This window comes from Vespa mandarinia, chromosome 5 (genome assembly GCF_050613455.1).
Source record: "Vespa mandarinia isolate Hongniang chromosome 5, ASM5061345v1, whole genome shotgun sequence".
Classification (NCBI taxonomy): Eukaryota; Metazoa; Arthropoda; class Insecta; order Hymenoptera; family Vespidae; genus Vespa; species Vespa mandarinia.
Window position 1 is genome coordinate 7835932 of NC_140814.1, and position 15873 is coordinate 7851804.

Below are 15873 nucleotides of genomic sequence, written 5' to 3' on the forward strand. Positions count from 1 at the left end.
TAATACGTCATCGTCTTTGTCCGATTAGTCATTGACGAAGCTGGCTAATCGCAATTAATCTAGACTCTAAACGATGTGTTACGGTTCTAATTGTACAAGACGTAGTATTTAGCATGTCTAAAGATATTAGAATCTCGCCTCTAAATGTTTATACATTTATCTATTTAATTTCAAGATGAACGAATTCAATTTAATAATAAAAGTTTCATTTTTATCGTAATCTAATCTAACTTCCATTATTAATTATGTCATCGCAAAATGCGGAACATTAACGTGCAAATCGTTCGGCGAAAAGCCACATCGATAAAAAATTAATTAGATCGTACTTTTCCAAACATGCCTTTCAAAGAAACACATCTCTTCTTAGTTTCACGATCCCTTCTTACTTATTTACTTAGCTGACTCACGTGTTCGGACAATTTGTAAACAAAGTAAACTGAAAAAATGACGTTACCATTGTCTTCGATAAGTCCTTTCTTGATGTTTTGGAGAAAATTAAATGGCCAACTCGAGTATAAAGAAAAAACAAAAAAAAAAAAAAACAATGAAAAATAAAAGAAAAAAAACATACGTAAATACAAACAAACGTGGAACGATTAGAAGCCGTAGTTAGTGTGGCGCCGTTAATGCCTGCAGGGGAAATGATTAATCATTTAGATCTTATCGTCACTCATTCACATTTCAATAACCGAGAATACAAGCAAAGTCGGAACAATGAAATTTCTGTTCTACAATCTACCTGATTTTACATTTCTATGTAAAAACCGATGAATAGATACTTAGCATCTGTTGTTTGCAGAAAATTACGAGATATATCAGATATGTTAACAACGTAGTTCATTTAAACCCTATATCTTTAATTACAGAAACAAACATATAAATGATCTCGCATATAAGCGGATCAAACGATTAAATTTCGATCGCAGATGAATAAAAGAAAGAGAAAAAAAAAGAGATACGCGTTTTATAAAAGTATGTCACTTTTATATAAATTTAAGGGTCAATGGTATAAATTTCATTGGCGCTTTCACCTGCACGTATCTTTCGAAATCAAGCCTTTTATCCTCTTCTCTTCTCTCTCTCTCTCTCTCTCTCTCTCTCTCTCTCTCTCTCTCTCTCTCTCTTTTTTATTTCGTTTTCTATTCTTTTTTTCCAAGAGTTCCTTACTAGTCTATGAGTCATGAAAGAAGCTGGAAGGTACGCAAAAGCAGGATTTGTACCAGGAATGAAACTATTCCCCCCTCTGCAATGAATCTGCATAGCATTAAATACACATGTGGGAATAGTTTAATCATGTGCTTCAACGCGATTATATATAAGCATCGTTTTCTCGATATTTGCTCTCAAACGTTGTTTAAAAGCCATCGACGAAAGACGTGCCGAAATAAGGAAACATATCGTAATTATATTAATCAACAAGAGAAGAGATCAGAAGGTCTCTACAATCTGCAATTATGGTAAGCAATGATTCTTTATCAGTTCTCCTTGAACGGTGGTTTTATTTCCTTCTAAAGTTTTTTTTTTGTTTATATTGAACGTTACATACATAATGCATATTTCATGCATATCATTAATAATCTCTTATATATATATATATATATATATATATATATATATATATATATATATATATTATTTCAACAGCAATTTTTATCAATACTGTATACGATTACGATATTGGCATGGAGTACCGCAGAATTTCTTAACGATTCTCCCGCACACTTAGAAACTCATATTAGATCGAACAATGTTAAAGGAGGAACACGATCATTAATAAGATATTTCAACGATGAAGCTAATTTCAAAAGACCTTATATAGATCGTCGAACTGGATTCGATGGAAAAGTTCGAAATATCAATATCGGATCGAACAAGAATATATCAGGTATTAGAGCTTATGGTTTGCCGAAGAAGGATTTAGAAGATAATGGTTTGATCGAGAGAATTAATGTTGCCGATTCCGAAAGAGGCGACGAACGTTCACGAAATTCTCGCATTGTATGTATTAATTTATATAAATGAAAATATTATTTGACATTAAATAGTAGAGATTTATAAAAATGAAAATATTTCTTTTAGGTGGAAGCATATGGTATGCCTAAAAAGCAATTGGATGACAATGGTAAAATCGAAATAATGCCACCTTTGGCCATATTAAAGAACGATGAACATAATGTGGATTCATTGAGAAGAGTTTCAAGATCGATTTCTGAGGAACGTAAGGACGAATTGAAAGATCTCGAGACCCAAGATGCGAAAGTGTTCAGACCATTATTTGTCTATAGACAACAAGTAGCGAGAAGGCAAAAGTCGAACGAACGAAAGTTCTATGGTACACCACCACCGCACAGATATAGGTCGTGGGAATATCGATATCCTGTCTACTGATTTGATTACATCGAACAAAAAATGAATTTTTTATGAACATGACAAATGCATGCATACATTTTGATCGAAGAAATCGAACGAATTGCAAACAAATTCTACCAAATATTAGATACCTGAACTAGTTTTATAAGGTAATAAGATTTATTTTAATATAGTTTAGTAAAGAAAAATATTGTATAAAAATGAATAAAAGAAGTTAACAAAAGAAAACTGTATACATTTTTGTAAATAGATCCGAAAAATATTCAGAGTGGCATGCCATATTCATTAGACAAATGAATCTATTCGGCGTACGATGAAAAATATGTTACGATTAAACAAATTTTCGTGATATTTCTGGTAAGACGATTTGCGTCTTAAAATTTCTATGCTGATTAAGATTAAGACGATGACGACGACGATACGATTTGTTCTCGTTAATTTAAATTTTTATAAGAACTCTGTGAAAATTAATCGCAAAGAATATTTAGATTTTCGAAATAACCTATGCGTCCTAAAATCGTTGCCATGCCGATAAAAATTAATTGTTTTTCTGATTGTGATAAAAATGTGGATAAAAATTATGATTCTTTCGTTCTGAAAAGCTATAGGGAAAAAAAGGAGAAGAGGTACATACATCAAAATTTTCATAAATTATTCTACAGATTCCTAATAATCGTTCGATTAAAGCTCGAAGATCGTTTCGAAATTGAGAAAATTGATCGAAAGCGCGATCCTACGTAGTTTAGAGGGATTCTTAATGATTGCGATATTACCTTACGTTTGTTATCAATGGGCTTCTAAAAACGAACGATCATTGATCATTCTGAAAGCGATCATCGAAGTAAACATATTATCATATTTTTTTTTGTATTTAAATTTTTGCGATAGACAGAAAATAAAGCTGAATATTTATTTTTCAGATTACATTAGAATTAATAATGTGGTTTATATTTGCTGGTGTATCCATTTTTATAACAGCGGCATTTTTAATGGAAGAACTTTATTTCAGCCGAAATGACAGCAAGAATTTAAAACCGTCGAACGAAAATTCTAAAAAGACGGAATAAATCGAACATTATATTACATAGTTTAATTCGTATTTCAATAATCTTCTACTTTTATGATATCTATGATATTAATAGTCGCGAGAGTAATAGGTGAATCAGCTTGAAAATATATTAAATATTTTGATCAAAAATATTTTGATCGGGGATGAAAATTTAAATGAAATTTCGACCTGAATATATCAATTATTTAGAAATCAAAAATTTCGAAAATTTCGAGAAATAGAGAAAATGTGTATATGAATCAATCTTCGATAGGAGTGTATCCAATCAAAGAAGACTCGTTTTGATATCAATGTTACAATTCTTTTCGTTTAAATTATATGTTCTTTTCTTTTAGCATTGTAATTGTTTCACACGGCACGTAGTTCCTCTAAAAATAATTCATATTAAATAATTCATTTTGATAGTATCGTCTCGCGAAGACGTATGTGAAACATGTATGTGGAACTTTGAAGATTTCTATTAACCTTTCCTATGCTAATACTTCTACGAATTAAAGCAAGGAAACTCGACGATCGTATATATGAACAAAGTTCATTCATACAAATGTAAAAGATTTTTTAATATTTTCTTTTCGTTTGAAACATCGATTCAGTAAAAAAATTCATTATTGCAAACACTATTTAAATTCTTTTGTTATTCCGTTAAAAAAAAAAAAAGATAAATAAATAAAAAAATCAAATGTATTAACCATCATTTTTAAATGACCTTGACAAAACCTGCTGAAATTATGTATTTCTGACGTAGACATAGAGTTTTTTCATACTCATTGTCAGTCGCTCACTGACCATTCTTGAGGAATCACGAAAAGCAGACAAGAAAATTAAGTATCTCTCCTTGTATTGGAATTATAGTACATGTCTGCGAATATCTAACATTTATTTCAAGTAAGTTTAGATAATGACCAAATCAAGATGAAAATATTATTTAGTATATATTAATTATTTCTCTATGCTTTCTTTCGATTTAGGATATTGGGGTAACGCGTGCTTTTTTTTTAATTCATGATTAAACTCAATAATTCTGTAATGGTTGACTGATTTTTTTTTTTTTTATAGAAAATGCAAACTTTTATCTTCGTAACGCTAATTGTTCTGGGTGTAGCAAGTGGTAATTGGAGACAATCCGAATATTCACAGTGGACAGTTCCACGAGGTCAAACATTTCGTAGGGGACCTGTTAGAAACGTGTATCATCAAAATGGATTCTCCCAGTGGAATCCTCAACAATATTATTCAGAACAAAATATTAATGTCCACGAATCTTTTGCTATTGCTGAATGGATCTGTAGAAATCCAAAAACAGGTGACATGGTATGTCGCGTAAAAGTATCAATTTTATATATCAGTTTTACGTGAAATTAAAATTATTTCACATTAGTTAAATAACTTTATAAAATTGAATAATTTCAAATTTGACGATAAATTTTTCCAGTTAATAATAGTATCAGAAACGAAAGACCAAAACAAAGATCAAAAGGAAGATCAAAGGAAAGAATCTTTTCATAATTCCGAACAAGATCAGAGTACATGGAATCAAAGAAATCCTACTTCTCATACGATCCATAAGTTCGAAGATATTATAAAAGAAAATGATATGAAAAATCACGGAGGAGAAGGTCTTATTGACGTAAGGATCGGAGTATAATATCTCATGTGAATCATTGAAAAGCATTCGGACATTATCAAATTTTGAACATTTACATGTTTGTATCTAAATTTGATCAGAGATAAATATAAGTATAACTAGATTGTAGAAAAATATCTTTGTTTTTAAAATAAATTGCAACTCACATTATAAACATATAACATCGTTATAAATCTTGTGTCAAACACTTTATAGTTGTAAAACATTTTAACAGTTAACCCTCTATAAACCAATTTTTCTCGTATCTACGAAAAAATTATATAATACGGAAATATTATTTGTACTAGTACAATTATATTCTTTTTACTAAGTACAGCATATATATAAAAAATATTTAAAATTATGGATATGAAGTGACAATGTATTTTTTTGATTTTTTTACTATAAAATGAGATAAAATCTACAAAATACATATAATATATATAAGTATGTTTAATGGCATTATAGAGAGTTAAATTTATATTCGTACACTTTAATTTTATAGAAAGTTTAGAGGAATAAATCAGTAACAAATTGTATAAAGAATATTATATGCTTGTTTTTTATACACATATTTAACAATATATAAGTTCATCAATTTCTATCATTGAAAAGTATTTCATTTATGATTAAAGGATCTTTGGTTGTACCAAAAGTATACAATATACAAGTATAAAATATAAAATAATATACATACAATAATTTTTAAAAATCTCAATCACATAAATTTTCTGGAATCATTCTTGCAATTGCAATTCGATGTGCATGTTTCTGAAGAAATAAAAAAGAGAAAAACTTTTTCATTAAATTCATTTCAGTTATGAATTAAAAATTTGTATAACGTACAGGTACAACATCAGAATTCGGAATATCATCATGAGGACCTTTCCTCCTATGGGGTATTTTTGGTAACAAACCATTTGTAACTAGTTTGATGTTAGGATTTTTTTGTCTTATTTCTCTTTCAGTTTCTTGTGCTATTTGTAAAACAGCTTTTGCATTTATTACATGATTGTCGCTCCATAATGGGCATCTAAAATTAAAAATATGTAAAATTATTTATGTATATGTTTCACTATGTAAACATTACAATGATACAAATGGTATTTACAGATCTGTTTGCGTGGAACCTTGACCACGAAAATGTTTGTAACCATTGACTGGTTTATCACAAATATAACACATTTCAGCACCACAAACACAAACCATTTTATTGCACCCCTCTTCTTTAAAGAAAGGTCGGTTACATTTGTAACATTTATGTATAAGGGCCTCTGTCATTTTTTCTTCTAAATAATGATGTGCTTTTTCAGATTCAGCTTCACCACAATTCAGCGGTACATGATTTAATTGTTTACATAATCTAAATAAAAAATAAATAGATCAAAATCTATAATATGCTTTTAAACTTTAAATAATATCATAGAAGCACTATACTTGCCTACAAGATTCTTTCATGCAATCAGGATTAAAACATTTAAAAACTTTATCTTCCGGTGGTGGTATAGATGCAAAATGGCAAAATGGACAAGATACCAAACCTTCTAATCCGGCTGCCATTATTTCTGCTTCTTGTCTTTTTCGAAGTAGTATACTAAATGTTGTTGGAGAAAGTACCTTTTGAAGTGTTGATAGACTAAACTCACTTGTACAATTTACGAAGCAATGGATATGTGTTTCACTTTCTCCTAACTTCAGTTCAGCACCTTTTATAATACAGGTATTACAAAATGTATGACCATTATCACAACTGGAACATTTAGATGGCATACATTCGTCGTCGAAACAGCATTGGCATTGGAGAAGACCCTTACTCTTCTATTATACAATTATCAATTGATATTATTATATAAACTATTAAGAGTGTGTTTATACTAGAAAATACATTATCACAAAAATATTTACTTTGAGTCTCTGGAATTCCATAGTTTCTTCCTGTTGTAATTTTTTTAAATATGTTAGTATCTCTGATCTATGTTGTATAAATGTTAATTCCTGTAAAAGAGGAATGTCTTTTGGTGGTAAATATAGGCTTTTACGTTTTGTTTTCATTTCAGGTTTAACTTTATCCAATGTATTTGCTGTTAAAGTTAAATTGTGTTTATTTTGTCCATATACAAGCAATATAGTACAAGTCTGTGAAAATATTTAAATATTAAAAGACAAATGAAAGATATGAAAGTGAGTAAAAGTTATTCATAGTGCAATAATCATAACATTAATATTATTTTATATAATTAAATATACCTTTAATTTGTTATAATAATATTTGAGAAACTCAAATGCAATTGAATTAAATGAACACTGTCTTTTTGAATCTTCAAAATGAGTAAATGGACATGGATATATCTCCAAAAATTTGTCTATTCTAAAGTCTGTAGTATATTGTTTTTGTTGCTCAGTTATTTTTCTTTTTGCTAAATATTGTTCTCGTGTTGGATAATCATGAGTTTCAAGTTTAGATTGTACAAATGCTTTCAATTCCTCTGGTTTGTTGTACATATTTTTTACAATATCTTTCAAATAAACGGGATCTGCATCTGGAAATATTCCTAACATATTTTCATATTGTTCATTTGCATCACATGTCGCTTCATTTATTTCCGATTCTATATTTACACGTGGATGCTTATCTCCTGAAACAAGTAAATGTTCAATCAGTTCATGGAGCAATGTCGATTCATCCAAGTTTATTTCTTGAGAATCATTGAACGTGCATATTGATTTAATGTAATCAGAATTCACTCCAGGAAATATAGATAAAAGTTTATAATAAATTTTTGTCATTTCAGGAGAAAGCTTTGAGTCTTTTATTGTTATATTTTGTATTTCTGTTATTGAAGAAGATTCAGAAAAACTTGATTCTTCCATTTTTGTTAATTCCAAATTTGACGTTTCATCTGTTACATTAGCTGTTGTTAATGTGTTTAATGATGATTTTTCTTGAAATTTATTTAATGTTGACATAGCAATGTCAGCACACCTTGGCATTGTTATTCCATTACTAGTACTTGGTACATTCAAATCATTATCTGTAGAAGGCACAAACTCTGTAGATTGTTCAGGAATATCAGGATTGGATATTAATACTTTGCTGTCTTCACTTGTGTCTTTTATGATAGGAGAAATAACAGAAGATGTATCTTGATCTGAAGAATTATCTGGATTAATTTCATTAGTATTTTTGAAAGACTTTGAACACGTTTCACTCTCAAATAACGAACAATTTTTTGTTTCCTTTACATCAGGAAAAATATTTGTCTGAGATATATTATCATTTATTTTACTTGTGGATTGTGTTGGTATTAAGTTCCTTACAGGGGATAAAGATTTATCATTGCTCGTAACTTTCATTTCATATTTACTAACATATGTTAATTTAGCAGGGGCTAAGACCACATTATTAGTACTTGGTATAAATGACGATTGCAACGGAGGTACACATTTAGGAACTATTAACTTTGCTGGGCGTATTATCGAACTATGACTAATTGAAAAAATTGACTTACTTTCGGTATCATTTATTGTTTCTTTTTCCTCTGTCTTAGAATTAATAGATTCTTTAATATTTAAATTTTCTTTTTCTTTCGATGATACAGTACACAATGCTTTAGTCATTTCTATATTAGTTCGCACTTCATTAGGTACAATGTCAAGTTCCTTAGACATATATCTTTTTTGTTCGACCTCGCATGTATCATCCGTTAATTTTCTTTTAGATAATAATACTTGTGGCATTGGTCTCTTATCCGGCAATAAATCCCATAAAGCAAGTTCACAATAATTTTTTGCATATTGATTTTTTTTAAGCATTTCCAATATCAATCCAAATTCTATGTCTGGCAAAAGTGTTGATATTAATGTAGCATCTTTATAAAGTTTATGATAAATGCTATTTTCTGTAGGATTTTCTACATTATTTATATCTTTACTACAACCTGGAATTGGACTTGTCAATTCCCTTGAATAATCTATTCGATCCTTGGATATATCATCAATATTTCTATTACCATTTGATTCTTGAGGAATTTCATTAAAATCTAAATTATTGTTTGGATCATTATTATTTTCCTCTAATATCTCTATATTATCGGATACCATACCAGAAACTTCTCCGTTATATGGTGGTGAAGAAGTTATCACAGAAGGTGAACGAGTTTCAATATCTGAAATATCCCAAACAGTAGTCATATAGTATGTACTGTCTTCATCGCCTGAATCACTTGAAAGTTCAATCACATCTGATAATTCCATATATGTTTTCATTTCTTTTTCAATATTCTCATCAGCATCTTGCACTGATATATTATTTTTATTACTGGACAGTTCCGTCTTCTTGCAGAGCTCTTGAAATCCAGAATCCGAAAAATTCATATTAACGGAGATTATATTTATTACTTTTTCTGCTTTCTTTATCATACAAATGAATCCACGATTTCGTAAAAATTCACACAAACATAACAAATTCTCATAAATTAGAATATTTCATTCTTATATGTCGGTAATGGTACTTTGTCGACTACGAACGACTTCAATACTCAAATATTCAATAAATTTCATTAAAAAAGTTGTGTCTAATGAGACAACGAGAAATGTTTCTTATAAATTTATCCCTCTGTTCGTTTGAACTTCTACCGTTGTTACCAGTGTAAACAACAACAGTATATTAAAGCGCAGAAGAGGAAATGAATTCTAAGATATAATAAGCATCTGTGCTCTTATCTGAAAGATCGTAAATCAATCCCGGGAATTCTGATTGGATAGTAATAAACAATAAGTAATGACAGACAAGTATAGCCTAATCGAAATTGAATAAAATCAGCCTTCACCATTTATTTCATCATTTTTTATGTCAGTTTCAATTATAATAATTCAAAAGTTACGTATATATAACAAATGTATGCAAGATCAAAAAATTAAACTTGCTATTTGTCCTTACGATCTTTCGATTAGAACGAATCGGATCAACGCTAAGAGGAGGCATTCGAGATAAAGTGCCGTTAGAGTGCATACAAAATGGCACTGCTAGCGCTATCTGGAAACGTATTTGTCGTAATTTAACCTTTCATTATGTTGCAACAAGTTTTCTTTATTCTGTGCTTTTAACGAATATCGAATTCTATACGATCTAGTCTATCGTACGTAATAATTGGTAATTCATAATAAAAATTTAAGTGAAAAGTGATTTGTCCGTTAATTCGAGTTTTTATTACATTATTACAAAATGTCCCGTCATCGAGATGTTCGATGTATGAATTATTCCGATGGTACGTCATTTTTTTTTTATAATATTGCAACATATGTATTTTTATTACCAGAGGAAAACAAAAATATATTTAATTTCGATCTAATATTTCGAAATAAAAGCAGGTATAAAATAAATTATTTCTTTTTATCCTTTCTTTTTTCCTTTTTTTCCTATTTAGAGTATGATGGTTATGACGATGTATATGGACACTCAGTGGAAGATGATTATTGCGTATCGCCCAGTGGTATGTTATTTTTTCCTTACAAAATAGACACAGAGACTAACATGCACTCTAATTACAGCTGAACAATTCTTGTTTGATCGAAGCAAGCAACAAAATATTGCTTCTTTTATCATGGAGCCAGATATCGTTGAGGATAATGAGGATGATAATACAGTATCATCCCTTGCAAGTAAAAAATCAGATCTTTCTGAGATAGAAAGAGTGAAATTATTATCTTGCATGGAAGCTATAAAAAATGTTATTGGAGATTCAATAGCTGAATCTAAACTCGAAGAAGAAATTATCCAGTCAAGGTTTGACACAGAAGTAGTGCTAGATAAACTTTTAAGAATACCATCCCAGAAAAGTATTACCGGTATGTATTCTAGTAATAGTTACTTTATTGAACAAATAATTATACTTAGATTCTGATAAACTAGTCAATGAAAATATATATGTTTATAGAACAATCTAGAAGTAGTAAGGAGTGCCCGAATCCTTGTCCAGGTACATGTTATATACCTAACTTCCTTTAAGTTTTTTTTATTTAATTGATCGTTATTTTTCTGACAGTCATTTTCTTTTTGTTTCATGCATTGCGTTTTCCTTTGCTGGTAAGGTAAGGTTCTACTTCTTTCTTTGCCGTACCTAAGTTTTCATTATCACAAAAGCTCGTATTACCTGCCTCTACAAATAATACTGTTTCGGTTAAAAGTCATATAAATAACTCGGAAAATAATTTTTCATCTTTAGCTGAAATGATAGCTAGTCATACAAATTCAAAAAGTGATTCCAAACCACAATATTTTGGTTCTTTGGCTGATTTAACTGCAAATCATTTACAAAAGTCTAATGTTTCTACTAATAAAATAGAACTCTGTAAAAAATCTCCAAATTCTGGTTTCATCATACCAAAATTGAATATTAACAAAAATAAAGAGAATTTTGGACATAACATAATTTTTTCAAAATTTGATAGTAAAAATAATACAGATAGTACAGTTAATATTATAAATAACAAAAGCGAAGATCGATTTAATCCTGATAAAGTACAAATTGATTCACTTAGAAAAGGAATTTCTAATCTTAAACTAGAATATAATCCTAATAATGAATTTAACGAACAAAAGTCAATAAATTTAGAAGATTTAATGGAGCACAATGTTGAACGTGTTAGAACACCGTCACCTGATGATTGGTTGATTGATTTAAGTGCTGCATTAAAAGAAGTTCATGTACCAGATTTAAAACATAATTGCCAAATAGAACCAATGACAAATCTGTATTATGATACTCTGTCATATATAAACAAGATGAAAAATAACTCATTTAATGATTCAGATTCTGAAACGAGTGTAGAATGTACTTTAAATTTAAATAGTTTAATACATGTTAGATTACCATACGCGAAGAAAACTGTTTCTACTCTTGGAAAAATTTTAACTAGAAAATGGAAATTAAAGAAACCTTTTATTAAATGTAAGACACAGGAATATAGAACTATCAAAAGATTTGATTTTTCTACTCCTTATACTCGTCCATAAACTTGACTAATCATATTCTGATGAACAATCTATGAACATTAATATACATTGTACAAAATTATTATAATCAAAAAAATCGTTTTTTAAAGCATTATAAACTTCATGAAAGTTTATTATTTATATCAATATTTATCAATATTTTATTGTTAGATTTATTTATATTTTGTGATATAACATATTATTATACTTTGGCGCTCTTTTGTATGAGTATCTTTATAATAGCAGAAATTAATTTGTAATTTTTATTGTTATTTAATTTATATATGATCAATTAAGTAAAGAAATTATCATTTCATTATTTTTTTTAATTTATCTTATAAATATATTTAAATGTGTGTGCGTGTGTGTGTGTGTGTGTTTGTTTGTTTGTTTATTTGTTTGTTTAATATGCCTACTGTTTATTTTCTTAGGTATATTTAAAAAGGCATTAATTGAAAAAGTTAATTATAATAGGTAATAAACTGTCATCAAAATCAACATTACAAATAAGTACACCTTCAATGGTAAAAGTTGTGCCAGCTGGAACAAGTTCTATTGTCAAAGGGTTTACTGTGACTGGATCAGAAAATACAGGTCATTTGAGTCCACATATTCAGACTCCACGCTCTCAAAGCCCATGTTCTGAACAAGACAGTCCAAATGTAAAACGTAAAGAAAATGTGAAACAAGATAAGAGTATAGTTTCTTTAGAAACTGATTCTTTAAGAAGTCAATCTCCCATGTCTGGTCATGTTACACCTGATTTAGATTATAAGACGAAATCTATAGAGGACAAACGTGATGTTTTACGTATTTATAAAGATAGAAGAAGCAACAATAAAGAACAATTACACCTAGTTGTCGTCGGGCACGTTGACGCTGGAAAGAGTACCTTGCTTGGACGACTTTTGTGTGATTTAGGACAAGTTCCATCAAGACTAATTCACAAGTATCAACAAGAGAGTAAAAAGATTGGTAAACAATCTTTTGCTTATGCATGGGTGCTAGACGAAACAGGAGAAGAAAGGTAGAGAAGAATCGTATAAAGTATTTCTAGTAAAGTAGATTGTAATTAATATCTGTTATCGATATATATATATTTTTTTTTTCTAGGGAACGTGGAATAACGATGGATATTGGACATTCTAAATTTGAAACTGACAATAAATGCATTACTCTTTTGGATGCACCTGGCCATAAGGATTTTATCCCAAACATGATCACCGGTGCCACTCAAGCGGATGTTGCCTTACTCGTAGTAGATGCTACCAGAGGTGAATTTGAGACTGGATTTGATAGTGGTGGACAAACTAGAGAACATGCTTTATTATTACGTTCTTTAGGTAATTATGATCAAATTTTTTATCTTACTAAGGATCATTATTACTATATTAAAATTTTGCTATTTTTAGGAGTGTCTCAATTAGCTGTTGTAGTTAACAAATTGGATACGGTGAATTGGTCAAAAGAAAGATTTAACGAAATTGTTAATAAAATGAGTGTTTTCTTAAAACAAGCTGGTTATAGAGAGACCATCATTTTTGTACCTTGCAGTGGACTCTCAGGAGAAAATATAGTCACGGCACCAAAAACCGAAGGTCTTTCCAATTGGTAATATTATTTTATATATAACAATTGTATGATAATTATCTTGACTGTTTATGGAAAATGACAGAAAAAATTATATCACAGGTATACTGGACCTACATTAGTAAATGTTATCGATAATTTTAAGTGTCCAGAACGTCCAGTTAATAAACCATTTAGATTTTCTATAAATGACATATACAAAGGTACTGGGTCTGGATTCTGTGTATCTGGTCATGTAGAAACAGGCATGGTAGCTATAGGGGATAAAGTTTTGGTGTTGCCGCAAAACGAAGTTGCATTTGTAAAAGGTTTTCCCATTTGAATTACTACTTTAAAAATAATCAATTATTTCATTCAAAAATACGATAGAAATAATTTTCATCATTAATTTCTTTAGGTTTACAAGCAGACGATGTATCTATAGTAAATGCCTTTGCCGGTGATCATGTTTCATTGACATTATCAGGCATTGACCAACAAAATGTTGGGATTGGTGATGTCATTTGCAATCCACAAAATCCCGTACCGGTAACAACATGTTTTCAGGCACATGTAGTCATATTCTCTATTGTTGTGCCTATTACAAAGGGCTTCCCAGTAATAATGCATCAGCAATCTTTGGTACAGCCAGCTATTATATCTAAATTGATAGCACAGCTTCATAAAAGCACTGGAGATGTGATAAAAAAGAAGCCGCGCTGTTTACCTAAAAACTCTAGTGCGATTATTGAAATCGTAACGCAAACTCCAGTTTGCATGGAACTATATAAAGACGTTAAACAGCTTGGTAGGATAATGTTAAGAGTGGAAGGTACAACGATTGCAGCCGGGCTGATTACCAAAATTAAATGATTATTAATCAGCTTAGTTCCTTGGTGCAGCATCTACGCGTAGGATGAAATCCTGTATTTAATATAATAAAAATTCTGGCCAAAAAGTTATATTATTATTTCTTTTGTAATGTATAAAAGATGTATAAATCTTAATACTATAATTTTACACAAAAGTTTCAATTTTTATTGTTATTATGTAACATATAATATCTTTGTGTTTCATTTGTAATATTTTAAATACAACAGAAGCATATGTTACAAATTATTCATTATATTTCTGAGCTTTAATATTTAAATAAACATATTGATTCGATAAAAATTCTTTGATGGAAATAGATTATCCATTATCTTATTTACTCACATTAAATTCAACCCTGACAACTGCTGCAACCTCCAAAGGGAATGTTGACGTTATGATTGATATTGCTGGGTCTACCCAGTTTACGACTTGGAGGTTTAGGTGGACTGAAGAATAAAAATAATTATAATCTTGCTTAAGTAACTCGTAATTAATTACAAATATTATTCTTACCCAAAGCCAGGTATATAATCTTTTGAATTTTTACCATCATTTTTATCTATATCCATACCAAATAATGTCTTGAAGCTGATGAAAGAACCATGCATGATTAAAGATGATGCATCATGAATAATTTTGAACAATTTTGTATTACTAAATACTTACAACATTATTACTAAGTATATTATCGATGAAAAGAAATTCGCAACTTTTTTTAAGCCCCATGGTACTGAGTTATGAATTTTGCCATCTGAAAATATATATCGTCATTTGATAAAACTCTAATTGGAAACAATATTGAAAATTGGAGGTTATAATTATTACCACTCGATATATAAACCATGTTTATACGATCACATTAATAAATTTTCATAGAATATAAATTCACCGTTTCTATTCTTAAATTATTATAATTTTCTTGCGTGATCTGGTAATATTGTGTATTTTAATTATCACAATTTAATTCGTTTAACAAAAATGGTCAAAGTGACGTATTAAAAATAATATTTATGGTGCCCTTTATAAACCCTTATATATATATACGATCCTGAATGTACTCATATTGCCATCTAGCATTTTTTATGCGTATTAATTCATACAAACTGCGACGATCTACCTCTTAGAAATTTATTTAGAAAAGATTAAAGTACATATTATAAAAGATTATTGATATAACGTTATCAACGTTATCATAGAATATTTATAAACACTTTCCGCTATATCGAGAGAATAAAAAGTTTTCTACAATTGTGCGCAATAAGTGCTCCATTTATTTATTTTCATCTATATACTTTCTATTTTTATCTGTATTATTGTTACCATTCATATAATTCTAATCGTTTTTTGCTTTAATCTATTTGTCCAAATATAGGA

At 29.4% G+C, this 15873-nt stretch overlaps 5 protein-coding genes across 6 annotated transcripts; 3 read left to right on the forward strand and 2 right to left on the reverse strand.

Moving 5' to 3' along the window:
* The first annotated feature begins 1298 nt into the window (after positions 1 to 1298).
* Positions 1299 to 2569, forward strand: LOC118441830 (uncharacterized). The gene is made up of 3 exons (XM_035866799.2): positions 1299 to 1457; positions 1645 to 1998; positions 2080 to 2569. Exons 1-3 carry the CDS (start codon positions 1455 to 1457, stop codon positions 2386 to 2388), a joined length of 666 nt encoding a protein of 221 aa, XP_035722692.1. The 5' UTR covers positions 1299 to 1454; the 3' UTR covers positions 2389 to 2569.
* A 1615-nt stretch (positions 2570 to 4184) lies between these two features.
* Positions 4185 to 5367, forward strand: LOC118441831 (uncharacterized). Its single transcript, XM_035866800.2, has 3 exons — positions 4185 to 4324; positions 4496 to 4750; positions 4872 to 5367. Exons 2-3 carry the CDS (start codon positions 4499 to 4501, stop codon positions 5082 to 5084), a joined length of 465 nt encoding a protein of 154 aa, XP_035722693.1. The 5' UTR covers positions 4185 to 4324; positions 4496 to 4498; the 3' UTR covers positions 5085 to 5367.
* Positions 5368 to 5597: 230 nt separating this feature from the next.
* On the reverse strand, positions 5598 to 10081 carry LOC118441821 (uncharacterized). The gene is made up of 6 exons (XM_035866768.2): positions 7311 to 10081; positions 6969 to 7199; positions 6505 to 6881; positions 6175 to 6426; positions 5910 to 6096; positions 5598 to 5834 (listed from the first exon to the last, which is right to left on the reverse strand). Exons 1-6 carry the CDS (start codon positions 9480 to 9482, stop codon positions 5778 to 5780), a joined length of 3276 nt encoding a protein of 1091 aa, XP_035722661.1. The 5' UTR covers positions 9483 to 10081; the 3' UTR covers positions 5598 to 5777.
* Positions 10082 to 10090: 9 nt separating this feature from the next.
* HBS1 (translation elongation factor EF-1alpha (GTPase) HBS1) lies at positions 10091 to 14745 on the forward strand. 2 transcript variants are annotated; one of them, XM_085657451.1, is made up of 10 exons: positions 10091 to 10330; positions 10490 to 10555; positions 10614 to 10910; positions 11000 to 11041; positions 11159 to 11478; positions 12528 to 13084; positions 13171 to 13400; positions 13470 to 13668; positions 13750 to 13955; positions 14045 to 14745. In XM_085657451.1, the coding sequence occupies exons 1-10, from the start codon at positions 10288 to 10290 to the stop codon at positions 14497 to 14499; spliced, it is 2415 nt and encodes an 804-aa protein (XP_085513577.1). In that variant the 5' UTR covers positions 10091 to 10287; the 3' UTR covers positions 14500 to 14745. The 2 variants fall into 2 exon arrangements, with proteins under 2 accessions (XP_085513577.1, XP_035722663.1); XM_035866770.2 differs by lacking the exon at positions 11159 to 11478 and having other exon boundaries at positions 10098 to 10330; positions 12532 to 13084.
* LOC146873011 (selenoprotein K-like) lies at positions 14639 to 15534 on the reverse strand. The gene is made up of 4 exons (XM_085657456.1): positions 15325 to 15534; positions 15166 to 15250; positions 15013 to 15087; positions 14639 to 14945 (listed from the first exon to the last, which is right to left on the reverse strand). Exons 1-4 carry the CDS (start codon positions 15341 to 15343, stop codon positions 14849 to 14851), a joined length of 276 nt encoding a protein of 91 aa, XP_085513582.1. The 5' UTR covers positions 15344 to 15534; the 3' UTR covers positions 14639 to 14848.
* Between the last annotated feature and the right edge of the window lie 339 nt (positions 15535 to 15873).